At 40.5% G+C, this 24,400-nt stretch overlaps 1 protein-coding gene across 1 annotated transcript in view; it reads right to left on the bottom strand.

Annotated features, from left to right (window-relative positions):
* The window catches only part of LOC121875685 (coiled-coil domain-containing protein 186-like), a 41,823-nt gene that overhangs the window by 4,201 nt on the left and 13,222 nt on the right, over nt 1-24,400 (bottom strand). The window contains exons 4-10 of the mRNA XM_042380308.1: nt 21,720-21,862; nt 20,919-21,099; nt 18,971-19,087; nt 15,600-15,720; nt 14,171-14,373; nt 13,494-13,721; nt 13,233-13,274 (exon numbers count right to left, since the gene is read on the bottom strand). Coding sequence (XP_042236242.1) covers nt 13,233-13,274; nt 13,494-13,721; nt 14,171-14,373; nt 15,600-15,720; nt 18,971-19,087; nt 20,919-21,099; nt 21,720-21,862 — 1,035 coding nt within the window. The remainder of the gene's footprint in view (nt 1-13,232; nt 13,275-13,493; nt 13,722-14,170; nt 14,374-15,599; nt 15,721-18,970; nt 19,088-20,918; nt 21,100-21,719; nt 21,863-24,400) is intronic.

The raw sequence follows: 24,400 nt of genomic DNA, 5'->3' as shown, positions 1-24,400 counted from the left end.
ACTGTATTGTACTGTATTGTACTGTACTGTATTGTACTGTACTGTATTGTATTGTATTGTACTGTACTGTACTGAATTGTACTGTATTGTATTGTACTGTACTGTACTGTATTATACTGTATTGTACTGTATTGTATTGTACTGTACTGTATTGTATTGTACTGTATTGTATTGTACTGTACTGTATTGTACTGTACTGTATTGTACTGTACTGTATTGTATTGTATTGTACTGTACTGTACTGTATTGTACTGTACTGTATTGTATTGTATTGTATTGTATTGTACTGTACTGTACTGTATTGTACTGTACTGTACTGTATTGTACTGTACTGTATTGTATTGTACTGTACTGTATTGTACTATACTGTAGTGTATTGTACTGTACTGTATTATACTGTATTGTACTGTATTGTATTGTACTGTACTGTATTGTACTGTACTGTACTGTATTGTATTGTACTGTATTGTACTGTACTGTACTGTATTGTACTGTACTGTACTGTATTGTATTGTACTGTATTATACTGTATTGTACTGTATTGTATTGTACTGTACTGTATTGTACTGTACTGTACTGTATTGTACTGTACTATATTGTACTGTATTGTACTGTACTGTACTGTATTGTACTGTACTGTACTGTATTGTACTGTACTGTATTGTATTGTACTGTACTGTACTGTACTGTATTATACTGTATTGTACTGTATTGTATTGTACTGTACTGTATTGTATTGTATTGTACTGAATTGTATTGTACTGTACTGTAGTGTACTGTATTATACTGTATTGTACTGTACTGTACTGTACTGTATTGTATTGTACTGTACCAGGTACTGTATTATACTGTATTGTACTGTACTGTACTGTACTGTATTGTATTGTACTGTATTGTACTGTATTGTACTGTACTGTACTGTATTGTACTGTATTGTACTGTACTGTACTGTATTGTACTGTATTATATTGTACTGTACTGTATTGTATTGTATTGTATTGTACTGTATTGTACTGTACTGTATTGTACTGTATTGTATTGTACTGTACTGTACTGTATTGTATTGTACTGTACTGTATTGTACTGTACTGTACTGTATTGTACTGTATTGTATTGTACTGTACTGTATTGTACTGTATTGTATTGTACTGTATTGTATTGTATTGTATTGTACTGTACTGTATTGTATTGTATTGTACTGTACTGTACTGTACTGTATTGTATTGTACTGTACTGTACTGTATTGTATTGTACTGTACTGTATTGTACTGTATTGTACTGTATTGTATTGTATTGTACTGTATTGTATTGTACTGTATTGTACTGTACTATACTGTATTGTATTGTATTGTACTGTACTGTATTGTATTGTACTGTACTGTATTGTATTGTACTGTACTGTATTGTACTGTATTGTACTGTATTATATTGTACTGTATTGTACTGTATTGTATTGTACTGTACTGTATTGTATTGTACTGTACTGTACTGTATGTGTATTGTACTGTACTGTATTGTACTGTACTGTACTGTACTGTATTGTACTGTACTGTATTGTATTGTACTGTATTGTATTGTACTGTACTGTATTGTATTGTACTGTATTGTACTGTATTGTACTGTATTATATTGTACTGTACTGTATTGTATTGTACTGTACTGTACTGTATTGTATTGTACTGTACTGTACTGTATTGTATTGTACTGTACTGTGCTGTACTGTACTGTATTGTACTGTACTGTATTGTACTGTATTGTATTGTATTGTACTGTATTGTATTGTATTGTATTGTACTGTACTGTATTGTACTGTATTGTACTGTATTGTATTGTACTGTATTGTACTGTATTGTATTGTACTGTATTGTATTGTACTGTACTGTATTGTACTGTACTGTATTGTACTGTATTGTACTGTATTGTATTGTACTGTACTATATTGTATTGTACTGTATTGTACTGTATTGTATTGTACTGTATTGTATTGTACTGTACTGTATTGTATTGTACTGTATTGTACTGTATTGTACTGTACTGTGCTGTACTGTACTGTACTGTATTGTACTGTACTGTATTGTACTGTATTGTACTGTATTGTATTGTACTGTACTGTATTGTATTGTACTGTATTGTACTGTATTGTATTGTACTGTACTGTACTGTACTGTATTGTATTGTATTGTACTGTACTGTACTGTATTGTACTGTATTGTACTGTATTGTATTGTACTGTACTGTATTGTATTGTATTGTACTGTATTGTACTGTATTGTATTGTACTGTATTGTACTGTACTGTATTGTATTGTACTGTATTGTACTGTACTGTACTGTATTGTATTGTACTGTATTGTATTGTACTGTACTGTACTGTATTGTATTGTACTGTATTGTACTGTATTGTACTGTATTGTATTGTACTGTACTATATTGTATTGTACTGTATTGTACTGTATTGTATTGTACTGTATTGTACTGTACTGTATTGTATTGTATTGTACTGTATTGTATTGTACTGTACTGTATTGTATTGTACTGTATTGTACTGTACTGTACTGTATTGTATTGTACTGTATTGTATTGTACTGTACTGTATTGTACTGTACTGTATTGTACTGTATTGTACTGTATTGTATTGTACTGTACTGTATTGTACTGTACTGTATTGTACTGTATTGTACTGTATTGTACTGTATTGTACTGTATTGTATTGTACTGTATTGTATTGTATTGTACTGTAATGTACTGTATTGTATTGTACTGTATTGTACTGTACTGTATTGTACTGTATTGTACTGTATTGTATTGTACTGTATTGTATTGTACTGTACTGTACTGTATTGTACTGTACTGTACTGTATTGTACTGTACTGTACTGTACTGTATTGTACTGTATTGTATTGTACTGTACTGTATTGTATTGTACTGTACTGTATTGTATTGTACTGTATTGTACTGTATTGTATTGTACTGTATTGTACTGTATTGTACTGTATTGTATTGTACTGTATTGTACTGTACTGTATTGTATTGTACTGTATTGTACTGTATTGTATTGTACTGTACTGTATTGTATTGTACTGTATTGTACTGTATTGTACTGTATTGTACTGTATTGTATTGTACTGTACTGTATTGTATTGTACTGTACTGTATTGTACTGTATTGTACTGTATTGTATTGTACTGTACTGTATTGTATTGTACTGTATTGTACTGTATTGTATTGTACTGTATTGTACTGTATTGTATTGTACTGTACTGTATTGTATTGTACTGTATTGTACTGTACTGTATTGTACTGTATTGTATTGTACTGTACTGTACTGTATTGTACTGTACTGTATTGTACTGTACTGTATTGTACTGTAGTGTATTGTACTGTATTGTATTGTACTGTACTGTACTGTATTGTATTGTACTGTACTGTACTGTATTGTACTGGATTGTACTGTATTGTACTGTACTGTACTGTAGTGTATTGTACTGTACTGTATTGTACTGTAGTGTATTGTACTGTATTGTATTGTACTGTATTGTACTGTATTGTACTGTGCTGTACTGTACTGTACTGTAGTGTATTGTACTGTAGTGTATTGTACTGTACTGCACTGTACTGTACTGCACTGTACTGTGCTGTGCTGCACTGTACTGTACTGTGCTGTACTGTACTGTACTGTGCTGTACTGTACTGTATTGTATTGTACTGTACTGTACTGTACTGTATTGTACTGTACTGTACTGTATTGTACTGTACTGTATTGTATTGTACTGTATTGCACTGTACTGTACTGTACTGTATTGTACTGTACTGTATTGTACTGTACTGTACTGTTCTCAGTATTTCACTGTACTGTAAACAAAATTGTACTGTACTGTATTGCACTGTACTGTACTGTAATTAATTGTACTGTACTGCATTAAAATTGTACTGTACTGTATTGAAATTGTATTGTACTGTACTGTACTGTATTGTACTGCACTGTACTGTACATTGTACTGTACTGGTATTGTATTGTACTGTATTGCACTGTACTGTACTGGTACTGTATTGTATTGGTGTACTGTACTGCATTGTACTGTTGTATTGCACTGTACTGTGCTGTACTGTACTGTACTGTATTGTACTGTACTGTATTGCACTGTACTGTACTGTATTGTACTGTACTGTACTGCTATGCTGTACTGTACTGTACTGCACTGTACTGTACTGTGCTGTACTGTACTGTATTGTACTGTACTGTACTGTATTGCACTGTACTGTAGTGTACTGTACTGTACTGTAGTGTACTGTACTGTACTGCACTGTACTGTGCTGTACTGTACTGTACTGCACATTACTGTACTGTACTGCACTGCACTGTACTGTACTGTACTGTACTGCACTGTGCTGTACTGCACTGTACTGTACTGTGCTGTACTGCACTGTACTGTACTGCACTGAACTGTACTGTACTATGTTGTACTGTACTGTAATATACTGAACTGTACTATACTGTACTTTACTATACTGTACTATAAAGTACAATACTACACTATAATGTACTGTACACTACTGTACTATACTGTACTGTACTGTAATATACTGTACTGTAGTGTAATATACTGTACTGTACTGTAATATACTGTACTGTAGTGTAATATACTGTACTGTACTGTAATATACTGTACTGTAATATACTGCTCTGTAATATACTGTACAGTGACCCCTCATTTAACGAACGCCTCGGTTAACAAAATTTCGGTTAACGAACTGCCTTCCATAAGGATCTTCAATTCGGTTAACGAAGTTCTTACGAACCGACCTCAACATGTTTTCGCTTGCACTGACCGGGCAACCAGCTTTAGTATCAGTCCGCCAATACATTAATCGGTTCTAGGGCTTAAATTCCTTACTATTTTAGTAAATATCAAGAAGTTTATACTATTCAATAATTCTAAAAGTTTAATATTCAATTTTTTAGTCATTTTAACAATTATTGAACATAATTGAAGGTAAAGTGACTAGTTTAATGCGCGGCATCCAGCCTCTTAACACAGCAAACAGGAGTTAGTCTCTCTCTGTTTTCACTGGAGGTAACATCTTGCTTGAGACTCTCTTCAACTAAATGCTTTTTTCTGTGTTTCCAAGCAAATTATTGGTCATTTTGAAATATATTTTACATATTGACAATATATAATGCAGTGCAGTGTTGATTTAAAGAAAATAATCTTGAATTACACCAAGAGAGCTAAAATTTTATGGGTGAAATGGCGCCATGGGGTGACTTCTCTTCCACCCCAATGCCTTCTCTTCTCCCTTCTCCTCCACCCCCATTCTAAATCCCATCATCATCATCATCATCCAGGAGCATTTCTACATACACACCTCAAAGTAAGTGAACTTTTCTACCAATTTTGTTGAATTTAGGAAATTTTCGGTGAGCTGGAACCAATTACCCAAAAACCCATTGAAACAATCGTTTTGGTTAACGAAACTTTTCGGTTAACGAACGACCTTCTGGAACGGATTGAGTTCGTTAACCGAGGGGTCACTGTACTGTACTGTACTGTACTGTACTGTAATATACTGTACTGTACTATAATATACTGTACTGTACTATAATGTACTATACTGCACAATACTCTAAATGTTTACTATGATGGCTGTTTTGTTACAATCACTTAACCAAAGAAAACATCACACTGTATATGTGTTATCATCACACAATACAAGACCCATGGATACAATACACTACTTCAAAATACTATATAAACACTACAGTACAGTTCAGTACTTCAAAACACTATATACACACTACAGTATTACCACGCTTTACGTGTTTCCACGTTTTTTTGGTATCCTGCCGAACACGGAATGTTCACTTCACGCGGTGCACGTACTCTTTAACGCGGAGAGCGGCTGGCGGTCATCTCGTGCCGCGCCATTTTTGGATTCAAACTTCCCGCCATCTCTTCCGCCCTATCCCTCCATGTTGGGTAAGCAGCGCGAGTAGGTTGCGCAGTGTATGTCTTTGTTGCGTTATTGGTGATGTCATATGACGTATCGGACTGTGATTGGGCCAAGCATCCTTACCTCCCTCCCCCGCTAGCTGTGATTGGTTTAATGCAATATGACGTGCCCTGCCGCGGGAGCGTTCAAGCCCCTTGACCTAACCGCGCCAGTTACGCCCCTTCCGGCTACACCGTGTATATTGGTATCTATTGTTCCATAAGAATGGCTTCCACCGGACCACCACCACAAAGAAACCTTGCATTACCTGGACCCAGCCGCCCTAAGCCAAAGAAGATACGACGTTCCCTAAGCTACGAAATTAAATACAAGATCATCCAAGAGTTGGAGAAAGGAACAAGACAGGTTGATCTCGCGCGCCAGCATGGTGCTAACGAGTCTACGATCCGGACGATCAAGAAGGATGCAGCCAAGATAAAGGAGCACATGAACATCACAAAGTCTACAGGTGCTTCTGTGATCAAGCATTGCCACAACAAGGTGCTTCTCAAGACGGAGAAATTACTTGTGAGCTACTAGATTCGTCAGGCAAGACGGAACATGGCGGTGGACACGCGCTCAGTTATGGAGTACGCACGTGAACTGTATGCTGTTGTGTCACGTAAGATGGGAATTGCAGAGCCCAAACCCTTCAATGCTTCCTCTGGGTGGTTGCAGAGGTTTAAGAAGAGAAACAAGATCACCAATATCAACAATGGTAGTGAAGAAGCTAGTGCTGACCGTGTTGTGGCTAGGGAGTTTCCTCCGTTTTTACGTGAGATTATGGAGGAAGGACTATACACTGACGACCAGGTGTTTAACATGGACGAATCTGGTCTTTTTTGGAAAAAGCTACCTTCCAAGACCTTCGTTGTGAAGAATGCCAGCAAGTGTCGGGGCTGAAAGTTGCAGAAGGAGCGCATCACCGTCCTGTTTACCACCAATGCCTCCGGTACCTGTAAGCTCAAGCTATCGGTGACATGTGTTGCAAGGTATCCCAGGTGGGAGGCAGAGTCAATCTGTGACTGGTGAGGTTCAGACTGTTGCAGTAGCAGTGGACCTTGCCAGAGAAGCTGCGCAGAGTGTTACAGCTGCAGGCTTCTCCGAGACCACCAACGACGACATTCTGGAGGTGATAAGGGATCCTGATGTGACTGCCGACGAGATGTTAGATGATGATGACGTCAGCGAAGAGGCAGGTGGTGCGTCATCCTGAGAAGAACGCAAGTTATCGCATAGTAATGTAAGGGGTGCCATCGAGTGTGTTGAGAAACTCAAGCTCCTCCTTTCCGACGACCCTGACGATAACCGGTATGAAGTCTTCACTACCCAGCTGTTGCAGACTATGGAGCCCTACATCAAGGTGTATCACGACAACATCAACACCAGCCGTCAACAAAGCATTACCGAGTTCTTCGCCAGCAACCCACCACAGCCAGCCCAAGCCAGTGATAGTGACAGAGACAGTGATGGTGACTTTGAGGGATTTGTCAGGGAGGCACTGATAAGTGTGGATGACAGTGATGGTGACTCACCTGAGGGCCAGTAGCCTGCCCTCTGCCTCGGAACCAGCCTCCATTCACCGTACGCCGACCCATCTCTTCTACTAACGTAAGTGTTAAACCTAACCTTGTTTTTTTCTAACCTAACCTACAGTATATTATTCTCTTATTGATTGTTCCCTTCTATATTATGTGTGTGTGCATACCATCATAAAGTTAAGATGTTATTTTTACTAAAACGTACGTAATGTGTCGGGAAAAAGTGGAGTTTGGAAGTCGGCTCGGTCTCTATTTGAATTAATCCCATATGTTGTTGTTTACTTTACGCGTTTCTCGCTTTACGCGGGCCGCCGTGGGTTCAAATGACCGCGTAAAGCGAGGGTTCACTGTACAGTACAGTACAGTACTTCAAAATACAATATATACACTACAGTACAGTACAGTACAGTGGGGTATGCTATAATGAACGGATTCTACTACGAATATTCATATAAAGAACTGTTTTACCTATAAAATTGAGAATGCTATAACGAACGCAACTCCTACAACGAACACGGATGAATACGGGACTATTTCGCCTGGCGCATGAATATTGTTGTACCGCGACTCACAACAAGAGCGTCAGGCGCCATCTTTGTCTCATTGTGTAGCCAGTGCACCACTGTTATTGTTGAAATTTCGTCTTTTGATGTGGAAATACATGTTACAGTGGGGTATGCTATAACGAACGTAATTGGTTCCAGAACCTCGTTCGTTATAGCATTCGTTCGTTATAGGATTAATCCGTTCCAGGCCCCCAAATACAACCGCTTAACACTGAAAAAATTCTGTAGAAAATGTAAAAAATACGGTACTTTATCTTACCTTAGTGTTATTCAGCATGCAGGTACCCCTAAACACTGGCACATCACTATCACTTCCACTGGGAGTCTTGGCTTTAAGGTCCTCAAACAATTGTTTAGCCTTCTCACAAATTATAGCTTCACTAATGTTACCACCTGCCATTTCTTTCTCCTTTATCCACACTAAGAGTAAATTTTCCATCTCTTCAATCACATTACACCTTGCTTTGCTAAGTCTAAAGATTCCCTTAGCCACTTGCACAGTTTGTAACTCCTCTTTATTCTTCAAAATCGTACATATAGTCGATTTAGCCATCCCATATTCATCACTAAGTTTCGCAATGCTTCTTCCATTCTCACGTTTCTTTATAATTTCTTTCTTAGTTTCAAGGGTTATTAGCTTTCTCACTCGCTTTGGACGACTCATTGTTACAATTGTATACTTGTATAACAAAATAGTTATACAAATAACGCGAATTTCCACATCAAAAGACGAAATTTCAACAATAACAGTGGTGCACTGGCTACACAATGAGACAAAGATGGCGCCTGACGCTCTTGTTGTGGGTCGCAGTACAACAATATTCATGCGCCAGGCGAAATAGTCCGGTATTCATCCGCGTTCGTTGTAGGAGTTGCGTTCGTTATAGCATTCTCAATTTTATAGGTAAAACCGTTCGTTATAGGAATATTCGTAGTAGGATCCGTTCGTTATAGCATACCCCACTGTATTTGTATAACTATTTTGTTATACAAGTGTACAATTGTAACAATGAATCGTCCAAAGCGAGTGAGAAAGCTCATAACCCTTGAAACTAAGAAAGAAATCATAAAGAAACATGAGAATGGAACAAGCATTGCGAAACTTAGTGATGAGTATGGGATGGCTAAATCGACTATATGTAAGATTTTAAAGAATAAAGAGGAGTTGAAAACTGTGCAAGTGGCTAAGGGAATCTCTAGACTTAGCAATGCAAGGTGATTGAGGAGACGGAAAATTTACTCTTAGTGTGAATAAAGGAGAAAGAAATGGCAGGTGGTAACATTAGTGAAGCTATAATTTGTGAGAAGACCTTAAAGCCAAGACTGCAAGTGATAGTGCTGTGCCAGTGTTTAGGGATACCAAGGGGTGGTTTACTGGTTTCAGAAGGAGAAATAAATTACACAGTGTTGTGAGACATGGTGATGCTGCTAGTGCAGATAAGGAAGCAGCTAAGGAACACCATGACATTTTTTTTAATGTGATTAAAGAGGGAGGCTTTGTTTCTCAGCAGGTATTCAACTGTGATGAAACTGGACTTTTTTGGAAAAAAATGCCTCGCCGTACATACATTACCAAGGAGGAAACTTCTGTCCCTGGCCATAAGCCAATGAAAGACAGGCTTACCCTCCTTCTTTGTGTTAATGCTTCTGGTGACTGCAAGATAAAGCCACTCCTTGTGTACCATGCAGAAAACCCCAGAGCTTTCAAAAACATTAGAAAGACCCGCCTTGGTGTTATGTGGCGGTCAAACCCAAAGGCTTGGGTGACCAGGAGTCTTTTCTCTGAGTGGGTGACTGAGGTGTTTGGACCCAGTGTTCGGGAATACCTCAGGGAAAATAATCTTCCACTGAAAGCTTTGTTGGTGATGGACAATGCACCAGCCCACCATCCTAATTTGATGGTTGAATTGCCAGAGGAGTTCAACTTCATCACTGTGCACTTCTTGCCACCCAACACAACACCTCTCATCCAGCCCATGGATCAACAGGTCATTTCTAACTTTAAGAAGCTGTACACAAAGGCACTGTTGAGAAAATGTTTTGCGTCCACTTCTTCCAGTGATGTTAGCTTGAAGGAATTTTGGAAGAGTCACTTCAATATAGCAGACGCTGTGTTTTTAATTACCTCAGCCTGGAAAGAGGTTACTAAGAGGTGTCTTTGTGCTGCTTGGAGGCCATTGTGGCCTGAATGTGTGCTTCAAAGAGACTTTGAAGGCTTCGAAGAGTTAGAGGAAGAGGCTGTTGTACATGAAATTGTGTCTGGGCAATTCCATGAGCCTGGAAGTGGATGATGATGATGGTGAGGAGTTGGTGGAAGAGCACAGTAAGGAGCTGTCCACTGAGGAGCTGCTTGAGCTTCACAAAGAAGAAAATGAGACACTGAAGCGGAGCTTAACTTCTGAGGAGTCAGGGGAGGAGGAGGACAAGGAGGAAAGCCGCATCATTCCAGCCAAAGATCTCAAGGATGTGTTCTTTTGCTGGAGCAAACTGTCCAAGCTTGCTGAGGATTATCATCCTGATGTTGGTTCTGTGCAAAAGGCCATCAGTGTGTTTAATGACAATGTGATGAACTATTTTTGGAAAGTCCAGAAATCAAGGTTGAAGCAGCCAACCCTGGATTCCTTCTTTACAAAGGTAACAAAAGAACCTACAGACAAAGTGCCTGTGAGACAGTCACCAAAGAGGGCTAGGAAGGACGACTCCTCTCCTCCCACCTCTTCTCAATAATTCTCTCCTCCCCCCTCCTCCTCTGCCTCCTGTCCTGCATGCTGAACAACACTAAGGTAAGATAAAGTACCGTATTTTTTACATTTTCCACAGAAAATTTTCAGTGTTAAGTGGTTGTATTTGGGGGCCTGGAACGGATTAATCCTATAACGAATGAATGCTATAACGAACGAGGTTCTAGAACCAATTAGATACGTTATAACATACCCCACTGTACTTCAAAATACTATATATACACTACACTACAGTACAGTGGTCCCTCGGTTAACGAGCGCCTCGGTTAACAAGATTTCGGTTAACAAGTTACATTCCATAAGATTCTGAACTTCGGTTAACGAGCAATCCCTCGATTAACGAGTTTCTTACGAGCCGACCTGAACATGTTTTCGCTTGCATTTGGCGGTCCAACAGCTGTAGTATTAGTCCGCCAATACAGTAATCGGTTCTAGGGCTTAAATTCCTTACCATTTTGGCAAATATCAAGAAGTTTATACTTTTCAATAATTTTAAAAGTTTAATATTAATTTTTTTAGTCATTTTAACAATTATTGAACATAATTGAAGGTAATGAAACTAGTTTTATGCGCTCCATCCAGCCTCTCAACACACCATACAGGCGTCAGTCTTTGTGTCTTTTCAGTGGAGGCAACATCTTGCTTGAGACTCTCTTCAACTAAACGCTTTTTTTCTGTGTTTCCAAGCAAATTATTGGTCATTTTGAAATGTATTTTACATATTGACAATATATAATGCAGTGCAGTGTTGATTTTAAGAAAACAATCTTGAATTACACCAAGAGAGCTAAAATTTTATGGGTGAAATGGTGCCATGGGGTGACTTCTCTTCCACCCCAATGCCTTCTCTTCTCCCTTCTCCACTCCCATTGTAATTCCCATCATCATCCTCATCATCCAGGAGCCTTCTACATACACACCTCAAAGTAAGTGTACTTTTCTAAATTTTTTGTTGAATTTAGGCAATTTTCGGTGAGCTGGAACCAATTACCCAAAACCCACTGAAACAATGGTTTCGGTTAACGAGTTTTTCAGTTAACGAGCAACCTTCTAGAACGGATTGTGCTCGTTAACCGAGGGACCACTGTACAGTACTTCAAAATACTATATATACACTACAGTACAGTGGTTCCCAGAATTATCTTAAGTTCAGATACAAAAATGAGTCAAGGCAGTTTGATGAGGTGGCCTGAAATCAACTTGTTATGGCATGTAAGGGTGAATTTTTAAGGCTTTCTGACAAACTCACCAAAAATATCTTTTACTGAAGACAGTAAGCCATTGCATATGTTGGTGTGATACTGTATGTTAAACAATGTCATCAATTCTTTTGGTCTGTGATAAATCAGTCTCCAAAGGAACCAATATACACACACACTAAATATGAAGGTTGTAACTCTTTCTCTTCTCATTCTATCGTGTCTATATATAGTTAAAGAGATATCTTTTGAAAGTTACCCAAAATACATAGAGTACAGTACAGTGACCCCTCCGTTAACGAACTCAATCCGTTCCAGAAGGTCGTTCGTTAACCGAAAAGTTCGTTAACCGAAACCATTGTTTCAATGGGTTTTTGGGTAATTGGTTCCAGCTCACCGAAAATTTCCTAAATTCAACAAAAATGGTAGAAAAGTTCACTTACTTTGAGGTGTGTATGTAGAAGGCTCCTTGATGATGATGATGATGATGATGGGATTTAGAATGGGGGTGGAGGAGAAGGAAGAAGAGTAGGCATTGGGGTGGAAGAGAAGTCACCCCATGGCGCCATTTCACCCATAAAATTTTAGCTCTCTTGGTGTAATTCAAGATTATTTTCTTTAAATCAACACTGCACTGCATTATATATTGTCAATATGTAAAATATATTTCAAAATGACCAATAATTTGCTTGGAAACACAGAAAAAAGCATTTAGTTGAAGAGAGTCTCAAGCAAGATGTTACCTCCAGTGAAAACAGAGAGAGACTAACTCCTGTTTGCTGTGTTAAGAGGCTGGATGCCGCGCATTAAACTAGTCACTTTACCTTCAATTATGTTCAATAATTGTTAAAATGACTAAAAAATTGAATATTAAGCTTTTAAAATTATTGAATAGTATAAACTTCTTGATATTTACTAAAATAGTAAGGAATTTAAGCCCTAGAACCGATTAATGTATTGGCGGACTGATACTAAAGCTGGTTGCCCGGTCAGTGCAAGCGAAAACATGTTGAGGTCGGTTCGTAAGAACTTCGTTAACCGAATTTTTTTCGTTAACCGAATTGAAGATCCTTATGGAAGGCAGTTCGTTAATCGAAATTACGTTAACCGAGGTGTTCGTTAAACGAGGGGTCACTGTAGTAACTAATTATCAGTACTATTAAGATGTGTTGATAATGGTGACTGCAACACCTACCTGGCTCTTTCTTCTTGTAATTCCAGTGTTAGCATTGGGAGACTATTGTCAAAGTTGGATTAGCAAGATTAGGAGATTAAATGTTATTTATGAGTTATTCATTCACATATACTGTACTGTTGTCAACTTACAGCAGTTACATACACAGTACCTTAAACACCTGCGAGTTAAAATATAAAATGCATTAAAACAACAGCAGTAAAATATTGTGCATGAGTTAATGGTGCAACAACAGTTGATCTTGATGGATCACACCCTCACCTTGGAAGAATCTGACGCCGAGTTAGCCAGAGCTCCGGTCTCTTCTTTCATGATGTAGTGATGGATGATGCGAGACTTCTTCTTCAGTTCAGACACCAACTGAGAGACGTGTTCTTCCAGGAACTCGATCTTTTCCGAGCGTCTGGCAGCAGATTTCTGGAGTTTAATTATTCTATCGACCAATAGCTGCTGAGTCACCAGAGGGTCGTGAAGAGGCGGCAGGGGATCCTGGTAATATGCACACACAGTTGAACACAGATCGTGTTGGTCAATAACTACTACTGTACTAGTTACTGTACAGTACATTACTGTATAAAGCAAACAAATGGATAAACATTGTTTAATATAGAAGATTGATAACATTCATGTGAAAGGCCTTCATCCAGTGGTGGAGAGATGATAGTTGGTCATATTCTCCTCCACACACCCAAACCATCTCAGTCTACAGCACCTCTATGTAAAACTTAACCATACTGTACTCTCAACACCCAACCAGGGGTCCTCTTAGCTCTAAGCAGGGCTTCCTATCGTTCAAAGTCACATTACACATCCACCTCGCCATTCTCATTTCGGCTCGCTTAACTTTGAACCGATGGACCGACTCAACGAGCAAAATAACAATTATGGAACGCGTACAGCACGGGAGGAACGAACGTGACTGTACGCTCGGTCATCACCTGCGAGTGTGGACTGCTGCCATTAGTACTCTGGTATTCTATGGTGTTGAGGGAGGTGTTGGACGAAGCCCTCGAGCCCTGCGACAAGGCGTCGTGCGGCGTCGCCGACTGGGAGGATCGGCCGCTGGACGAGACTCCGGCGGTGCCATTTTCCTGGTCCTCTAGACGCCTCCGTAGTTTGTGCATCTCTCTCATTATGTCCTGTGGGATGTACATTACCTTCTATAGCACCAGGACTAGTACTGTACTCTTATAATATACTGTAATGTCAACACAAAGAAAGAACTCAATAAGAGAGAGAGAGAGAGAGAGAGAGAGAGAGAGAGAGAGAGAGAGAGAGAGAGAGAGAGAGAGAGAGAGAGAGAGAGAGAGAGAGAGAGAGAGAGAGAGAGAGAGAGAGAGAGAGAGAGAGAGAGAGAGAGAGAGAGAGAGAGAGAGAGAGAGAGAGAGAGAGAGAGAGAGAGAGAGAGAGAGAGAGAGAGAGAGAGAGAGAGAGAGAGAGAGAGAGAGAGAGAGAGAGAGAGAGAGAGAGAGAGAGAGAGAGAGAGAGAGAGAGAGAGAGAGAGAGAGAGAGAGAGAGAGAGAGAGAGAGAGAGAGAGAGAGAGAGAGAGAGAGAGAGAGAGAGAGAGAGAGAGAGAGAGAGAGAGAGAGAGAGAGAGAGAGAGAGAGAGAGAGAGAGAGAGAGAGAGAGAGAGAGAGAGAGAGAGAGAGAGAGAGAGAGAGAGAGAGAGAGAGAGAGAGAGAGAGAGAGAGAGAGAGAGAGAGAGAGAGAGAGAGAGAGAGAGAGAGAGAGAGAGAGAGAGAGAGAGAGAGAGAGAGAGAGAGAGAGAGAGAGAGAGAGAGAGAGAGAGAGAGAGAGAGAGAGAGAGAGAGAGAGAGAGAGAGAGAGAGAGAGAGAGAGAGAGAGAGAGAGAGAGAGAGAGAGAGAGAGAGAGAGAGAGAGAGAGAGAGAGAGAGAGAGAGAGAGAGAGAGAGAGAGAGAGAGAGAGAGAGAGAGAGAGAGAGAGAGAGAGAGAGAGAGAGAGAGAGAGAGAGAGAGAGAGAGAGAGAGAGAGAGAGAGAGAGAGAGAGAGAGAGAGAGAGAGAGAGAGAGAGAGAGAGAGAGAGAGAGAGAGAGAGAGAGAGAGAGAGAGAGAGAGAGAGAGAGAGAGAGAGAGAGAGAGAGAGAGAGAGAGAGAGAGAGAGAGAGAGAGAGAGAGAGAGAGAGAGAGAGAGAGAGAGAGAGAGAGAGAGAGAGAGAGAGAGAGAGAGAGAGAGAGAGAGAGAGAGAGAGAGAGAGAGAGAGAGAGAGAGAGAGAGAGAGAGAGAGAGAGAGAGAGAGAGAGAGAGAGAGAGAGAGAGAGAGAGAGAGAGAGAGAGAGAGAGAGAGAGAGAGAGAGAGAGAGAGAGAGAGAGAGAGAGAGAGAGAGAGAGAGAGAGAGACTTTTTTTAAGGAATTGTTGTGTTTTCTTTTGAGGACTTGAATCTCATTTTCAAGGTCCATAACTTTTGTAGTTAAAAGTTTCGCCTCTTCTGTTTTTTCTGTTAGCTGCTGTGTAAGGTTCTCCAGCTGCAACAATAAACATCCAACAGTGAACCTTGTTGTGCTGCCCAGTTATACCTTAGTCAGGCCACCTAGTTCTCCTTATCATCCACAACCTCTTATCTTATGACAACAATATTTTAAATAATGATGGTGTCTATAAAACTTCACATCATAAAGTAAAGGAAATTAAGCAACGGTAAAGGTCAAAAATACAGTATAGTAATAGATAAAAATAAAGGTTAATAACTTGGTAGAGTATATTATGATATCTTCAAAGGTACAGTAAAATCTCCATGATACGAGTAGATGCGTCGTTCCTTGTACATCGAACACTGGTATGAGGGAGGGAATAATACGTGGGTGTGTTCCCGAGTACAGCGATGACAGTAAATAACGGGATCTAGTACGAGCGGACAAACTGGGACAGCAGATTCAGAGACTGGAGAAGGGAGAGGGTGGCTAGGGGGAAGGTGAGGTAGGGGAGGGGTGCACGGCCTGGCTCAGTGGGAGAGGGTGGCTGGGAGGTGAGGTAGGGGAGGGGTGCACGGCCTGGCTCAGTGGGAGAGGGGTGGCTGGGGGGAGGAGGTAGGGGAGGGTGCACTGCCTACCTGGCTCAGTGGGAGAGGGTGGCTGGGGGAGGTGAGGTAGGGGAGGGGTGCACGGCCTGGCTCAGTGGGAGAGGGTGGCTGGGAGGTGAGGTAGGGGAGGGGTGCACGGCCTGGCTCAGTGGCTCACATACACGTCTCTGCTCATCTACGCCACAGACAACATCACTGCTTGTTCCGCCTACGTGGCCGGGTAAACTGAGCAGCACTGTAGCCAGGCTAGACTCGTCACAACAACCACCAGGCAGGCTACTGGGCCAAGCTGTGAAGTGCTATGGTTGTTTATCAACTCGTATACTGTATTTGGGTAGATATACTTAACTTTCTTCATTTATTTTAACTCATCTACATGCACACACCATCCTAGATACATATCGTGAAAAAGGTAAAAGGAATAATTGTCGGAAGGCCAAACCTGCACTGTACTCAAGTGTAAGCCTCTCCTCGACTCACGCCATACTCGACTTACTACGACCCTCACATACGACAACAACCGCCGTGCTCGTATAAAATACTTTTCAAATTACGTACAGTATTTTCTAGTACCGAAACGTTTCGGTCTCGTATGAAAGAGCGGGCTGGGTCGCCTCGTGGTGTACAGCATCCACGACTAGCCCGCCCGGTTGGTGTTTGGCCGTCGTTGTTGTTAGTGATAGCGTTGCGTACTGACAAAAAATTTTGTTTTTAATTCCCTTTAAAATGACTGGCAAGTGTACAAGTGAGAGTTCTCGTGGTGCTGATAAGAAAAGGAGAGGCAATTACTTTTGAGATCAAGGTGCTATTGCTGCTTTTTAAGCTAATTATTTACATACAACCTTCGCTCAGGCTGTTGCTGCTACTGAAGGTGAGAAAACTCTCAGACAGTTTTGGAAGGACTACAACATTTTGAAATGTATAAAGAACATTTGTGCAGCATGGGATGAGGTTACAGGTCAGTGCATGAATGGAATATGGAAGAAAGTCCCGAAAAGATATGTGAGGATTTAATGAACATGAAGCAATTTCTGAGATTAGTAACAAGATAGTGGAGTTGGGTGAACAGCTGGAGTTAGAAATTGATAATGAAGATGTTGAGTAGTTGGTTGAAAGTGTAGCAGAAAAGCTAAGTAACGAGGATCTTATTGAACTGGATGCACAGAAAATTGCAGAGGAAGAAGAGAGTCTAACTGTAGAAGAAGAACCTGCACCCCCCAAAAATTTTTCAGTGAAGCAAATGGCAGAGGCATTTGCTACAATTAATAAGGGGATGCAAGTGTTTGACGGAATGGATCAAAATGTTGAGCGTTTTGCCAAAGTTGACAGAATGATCCAAGATGCACTTGCTTGCTACAGGGAGATTTATAATGAAAATAAAAAGCAAACTGTGCAGTCTAAATTGGACATCTATTTTAAGAAGTCTCCCAGTGCTGTCTCCTCACGCACCACCAATGCTGCCTCTTCACTCCCTAAAGATGATCCAATACCTTCAACCAGCAAGTTTCCCCTGTACATAACCTGTCTGAAGAAAGCGACATTGATGACCCACCCAGCCCTGTCTCCTCCTCTGCTTCATCCAATTAATATAGTCTCCATGTATCCTGTAAATAGAAAATTATGGGGGCCCCGTGTGCATTCAGCTGACTACATTAAAGATAAGTGCTCAGTCACACTGTATCTATTCTTCATACACCAAGTGAACTAAAATTTTATGGGTGAAATGGCAGCATGGGGTGACTTCTCTTCCACCCCCACTTCCTTCTCTTCTCCCTTCTCCTCCACCCCCATTCTAATTATCATCATCATCAACCAGGAGCCTTCTACATACACACCTCAAAGTAAGTGTACTTTACTGCATTTATTTTTAGTTTGTATGTAATTTTCGGTGAGCTGGAACCAATTACCCAAAATCCCATTGAAACAATGGTTTCGGTTAACGAACGACCTTCTGGAACGAATTGTGTTCGGTAACCGAGGGACCACTGTATTATCATACATGAGCCCAGACCATGACAAAACCAGTAAATTAACACAAGGCTCCGGGAACAGTTGCCAACTAGTAGTTATGTTAAGAAGCCACAGTACTGTAATACACCTAATTTAGTGAGGTAATAATGCAGACTGAGTACAGTACAAGAATAACTTAGTCATACATAAACAACAACACAAAAGTCAATGTGTTGTGACTTTGTCTATCTGTTATAATAAATAGTGATACACAAAATAATATCAAATATACTTTGAATTTTTTAGATTATTTTATTTAAAATAAAATTATTTTTGATACTCAATGATATATTTCTCTGATTAAAATCAATTTATATCACTTGATTAAAATTGTTTTATTTTAATCATGCCAACCCTGTTACCAAGAGGTCAGATGAGCCCATGAGCCAGCACCATATACTGTACCAGATAAAACTGACAGCCTAGTTTATGGTAACAGATAAACTAATGGTTCATCACAAAGTCAACTTGTTATGTTTCAACAACAACAATGAAGCTGTTGACTAATGAGCCACTTTCCAGATATAAGGAACGTATGGCACGGATGTTGTCACTTACACACATATAGTCCGTGGTCTCAGAACAACCTAGCTAGGGCAGGACCCCAGCCTTCTACAAGTATCTTCTTGTTTCCTAATTCAACACTAAATAAGAAGACTGGACATGTATCAACAGTTGAGCCTCACCTGAGCACTGTGAGTCTGGTTCTCTCTGGTCAGGTCTGTTTTTAACTTAGACTTCTGCATCTTGAGCTCATCCAATTCTGATTTGATCTCACCATGTTCCAACTCCATCATTTGTGTCTGTAAGAGTAAAAGTTCATGTACAATATACTGTACTGTAGAGTATCTTTGGGGGTATGAGTCTACAAGTGTCTCAGGCTGGGTTCTTTATTTCTTAAATCTTTCAAGAATTTACACAGTGGCCAGAACCACGAGCAACACAGGCTCTCTCTCGCGAGCTGACATCAAGTTCTTGTAACTACCTCACCAGGCCCTACACTGACAGCAACATGGCCATGCCTGTAGCTCACTTTCTGATCAGCACACTGACTGCAGCTCCACCAACCACACACACAAACGTGAGAAAACAACTGTTAATATTACATTATATAATATCAGGAAACTTACTTTGTAAATAATAATACATATACCTGTACTGTACTGTATATAAAAGACTATTTAATAACCCTAAAAAAAAGGCAAAACGTTTCTAAGAGACAGGTTATCTTTCAGCACCTAAGGGAATAAAGACCTGCCTTGCCGTCTATGAGGGAGCTTACAAGTCCTACATGCAGTATACTGTATGTACTCTATTGTATGACCCAGTTCCCACAATTTTAAAAGTAGGTTGGTGATAGTAAGGGGATCTAGCTGTAAAACTTGGTTCAAATTTACCCAACAGCAGCCGGACACCATGATAATCACACCTAGCGGACACAAGTGTGGTAAATGGTGGTGGTGATGAAGATGTCTGCACCCCATTAACTCAAGATTTCCTAAGCTCCAGCACCTCCACTATCTGGAGTGGAGGAAATTTGTCTAAAATTTTCAATGTGTTTCCAGTCAACTCGAACAAAGCACACCTGGCTGTAATCAGTGGTTGAGGAGCACACACAGTCATATACCACAACAAACAGTGAAGACCCATCCCTAGAAAAGATACTGAACTCACATGTGGCAGAAAATGTTACATGTCCAAGTCCATCCATAAGTAAAAGTTGAGTATAAGCCACAGCTTTACAGTGAACCCTTATTACTGTGTTTCATTACCCAGTATTCAATACTGTATGATGCCATTTACATCAATTCAACATGCTATTACTGTACAGTACAGGGCAATTTCTTTATCATGAGGATCTTAACATCAATGTGATTACCAAATTTATGTGGTCTTTAATAACAATCTACTCTACACCACATCATGGAGGCTACACTTGGTATATTGTATCCTGTAAAGACTCACACACATACAGACACCCTCTTTTGCACAAATACTGTACTCCATACACACACACACACAAACAGACTTACACACTTGCAGCAACCCAATTATAAATTAATCTACTCTTAGCCATATACATTTCAGTATAAAAATACCTCCAACAGACACACAGACTCATGGTTGTGTAGAAGTATACAAGTCATGGAACAATGTAGACCACTGAGGATATAAGGAAAAGAGCGTGTGTGTGTGTGTCCTACTTCACCCTCTCCTGTTATATCTGCTCTTGTTATGTTGTCTTCTCTTTGATACACCTGACAAAAGTAGTGCCCTAAAGATTATGGACAGAGAGGATTGTGAACCCTCTCTTCATGCCTGGCCTCCCTCTTAATGCTACCTCTCTCAGTTCATTCACATTCTTCTTTCATTTCTTGAGACCCCTTCACTATGGGGGATGCCACTTTTAATGTCTCATTTGGCTAAGGCCGGACGACTTATTCAGCAGAGAGAGGACCCCATACATAAGGGGTTAATGTCAGAACTTTTTTAACAGCACCTTTACCAAGTACAAAGAACAATTTGAATAGTGTATGCAAAGTATTGTCATAAAATATCACAGACTATTTTACTACATAGAAAAAACAACGAAGAAATTTTGTATATAATAAAAGAGTCCACCATTAAGATCACCTTTGACTGGAGGGCAGAGAACTGACTCTGAATTTGGACGTTCTTGTCAGTCAGCTTCTGCGTGAAGGCCAGCAGCTCCGCCTCCTTCTGACGGCAGGTCAGCAATTCACTCTCCAACTCACTGTTTGTTGACTGTAACCCGTCTATGTCTTGGTTGGCTGCAGCTAACTGTTCTCGTTCTCTGAAATGTTATTGGAGGAAAGCTAGAGTGAAGCACTGTACATGTTTTAAATTACAACTACAGTCTTGATGCTTGAACTAGTAACCCATTGATTGCCTTATCAGCTCTTCATGCTTAAGTCCCTCCAGTCTGTGCACATTACTGAAACATATCTACATAAAAACAAGTGCTGTACTGTATATGTTTCATCCTCATCAGCATTAAATGTGTATTTTACCACAACAAGTGAGTGACCTCCTTCTCTGAGGAGCCACAAGTGTTGAAGCTTTACACGATTTAGCACACTTAAAAAGAGTTGAGTGACCATAGTCATGACTTTTGCCCAATATTTCAGTACAAGAATTAATTGAGGATTTGAAGTGGGTGGAAATGAGGGCAGCTGTGACTTACATACTGTATTGTAAATCATCAAACACAAGGCAGAAATTAAGACAATTCTGAGTGATAAAATGGATACTACAGTATGTGTTTAGATATTAAGTAAGGTTGTAATAATAATTTTGTAATATCAGATAAGTGACTAGAAATACTATGAATCTGTCCAGACATCTGATGAAACAGTCTGGCCAACCACAAGATCAAGATGAAGCTGTGAGCACTATTGACGTATAATAAGTCACCTGCTGAGCTGCTGCTGTAGGTGTGCCGTATTGGATAACTGGAGGTTGAGGTCTGCAGCTTCCTGGCGGGAGGACGTCACTTCCGTACGCAAACTGGAGAACAATTTCTCCGTTTCCTCCCGTTCTGCTTCATAAGTTGTCACCTACACAAAATACACAATATAAAAAATCACCATAAATTCATAGTCATCACATATTTTCAAACCTCTAATGAGACGAACAAACCATTTTCCAAACAAGAGTCCCGACGATAATTAAAATACCGTACAGTCGAGCACGTAACAGTCCAGGCTACAGATCAGTGGTTGTGAGCTGGTGATGTGTGTGAGGAAGCAACTGGTTAATTACACAGTTGGTTCCCAGAAGGTGTAACAAGTGAAGACATCTATACTGTCTTTAGTTCGCCCTGACCAGCTCGGTAACTGTTTTCAAAGTGGTCATGGGACATTCATTACCAGATGTGCATAACTTTTATATAATGTATACTCTGTGAAGCATCCATTCACCATGACAAGTAATAACAGATAAAAATTTTGTCAGAGGCTTCAACAAGCAGCCAGAATAAGAGTAACATGTAGACTGATGAATACTGTACTGTACTGACCTTAAAGGTGAATTAATAAAGAGTGGCATCCTAGGCCTCAGGTATGTTAGGAGTACAGTACAGTGCAGTGCAGTACAGTGCAGTGCAGTACAAAACAGTACAGTATAGTGCAGTACAGTGCAGTACAGTACAGTACAGTACATTACAGTGCAGTGCAGTACAGTACAGTACAGTACATTACAGTGCAGTGCAGTGCAGTGCAGTGCAGTGCAGTACAGTGCAGTACAGTGCAGTACAGTGCAGTGCAGTACAGTTCAGTACATTACAGTGCAGTGCAGTACAGTGCAGTGCAGTATAGTGCAGTGCAGTATAGTGCAGTGCAGTATAGTGCAAAGCAGTACAGTGCAGTGCAGTACAGCACAGCACAGCACAGTGCAGTGCAGTGCAGTGCAGTATAGTGCAGTGCAGTATAGTGCAAAGCAGTACAGTGCAGTGCAGTACAGCACAGCACAGCGCAGTGCAGTGCAGTACAGTGCAGTGCAGTGCAGTGCAGTGCAGTATAGTGCAGTGCAGTATAGTGTAAAGCAGTACAGTGCAGTACAGCACAGCACAGCACAATGCAATGCAGTGCAGTGCAGTGCAGTACAGTACAGTCCAGTCCAGTCCAGTCCAGTCCAGTGCAGTGCAGTGCAGTACAGTACAGTACAGTACAGTACAGTACAGTACAGTACAGTACAGTCCAGTCCAGTCCAGTCCAGTGCAGTGCAGTGCAGTGCAGTGCAGTAGTAGTGTGTATATATGCAGAACAGTGGCATGAGTAGTGTAGTGCAGTGGTAAGTCCAGTGTGTAAGTAAAGTAGTACAGTACAGTACAGTACAGTACAGTACAGTACAGTACAGTACAGTACAGTCTTGGGAAAACTTCCTTTAATTCTATGGTGCTACAGAACCTCCTAAGACACTATGTATGCTCGGAACACTGAGGTCAGCCAACAATACTGACCACTGACAAATATTTTGGGAATGGCACAAACAAAACGAGAGTGAACCTTGGATCCCAACACCAGGAGCAATGCTGCCAGACAAACCCAACAACTTCTACAAGAAAATAAACATTACTCAGGAATGTTTATATCCAGATGGTTCATTTAAGAGTGTCTACTAAAAAACATCAGAGCATTAAGTATGTTTTAATTATTGATGACAAATATATTAGGTCAACTCTTCTAATGTTGAGGAACACATTCCTTAAACTCAAGACAAAATAAATCACAATACCAGCAGATCAAGTATACAATGCAGATTTTACTGGACAGTTGTGATGGATGCTGCCTCCATCACCTCAGGCCCACAGAGATCAAAGTGATGCTACTGCAGGGTACAGGCAACACAAAGAGAGGATGTCTGCTCTATGCTGGGCTAATTAATGCCGCTGAACCACACAGTTGAGCCTCATTCCTAGAGCATTCATAGGGATCACGTCCAGAGTTGAAACTACATGTCAGAAAAATTAGCCTGCCAGAAAACAATGCCTTTAGAGAACTGTCTCAGTTAACCAGGTGTGGATGAGCTCAAGAGAATAAATATTTCTGATGTCACTTTGTCTCCTTGTAGCAGTTCCATCACGCAGTCTGTGGATCACTGAGACACTCACAATGTTAAGCAACAGTTATGAAAATATTTTGTGGAAAGAATCTTCAACACCATCATGGTACCCTCCACTAAACCCATAACCTAGTGCCCACATAACCACATACACACACACACATAATGGTTGCCCTGGAGTACAAGAATGGCCGGCCCAAGGGCCACCTAGGCGAGAATTTGTTTAAGGTGTAGAAGCTGTTGCCAACACAACAACCACACCCTGAGTTAACGAGCTGCCTGACCCAGTGTCAAGGAATAGTCCGAGAAGACCGGACAACTCGCCAACTACACTGGCTAACCATTACCCCGGAACACGATCCGCAAATCGATTAACATCCAGGTCTCCAATTACTGTTGGGTAGACAGAGGCAAATGGCGTAAGGAAACTTGCCCACAGTTTCACCCTGCCCGGCAATCGAACCCGGGTTCACTCGGTTGCGAGGCGAACATGCTGACCATTACACCACAGGTCGCCTGAACATACATACATA

The sequence above is a fragment of the Homarus americanus genome, unplaced genomic scaffold, assembly GCF_018991925.1.
Source record: "Homarus americanus isolate GMGI-L3 unplaced genomic scaffold, GMGI_Hamer_2.0 scaffold22250, whole genome shotgun sequence".
In the NCBI taxonomy this organism is placed as follows: Eukaryota; Metazoa; Arthropoda; class Malacostraca; order Decapoda; family Nephropidae; genus Homarus; species Homarus americanus.
The sequence above is the reverse complement of the archived record's forward strand: the minus strand, read 5'-3'. Positions and strand labels throughout refer to the sequence as shown.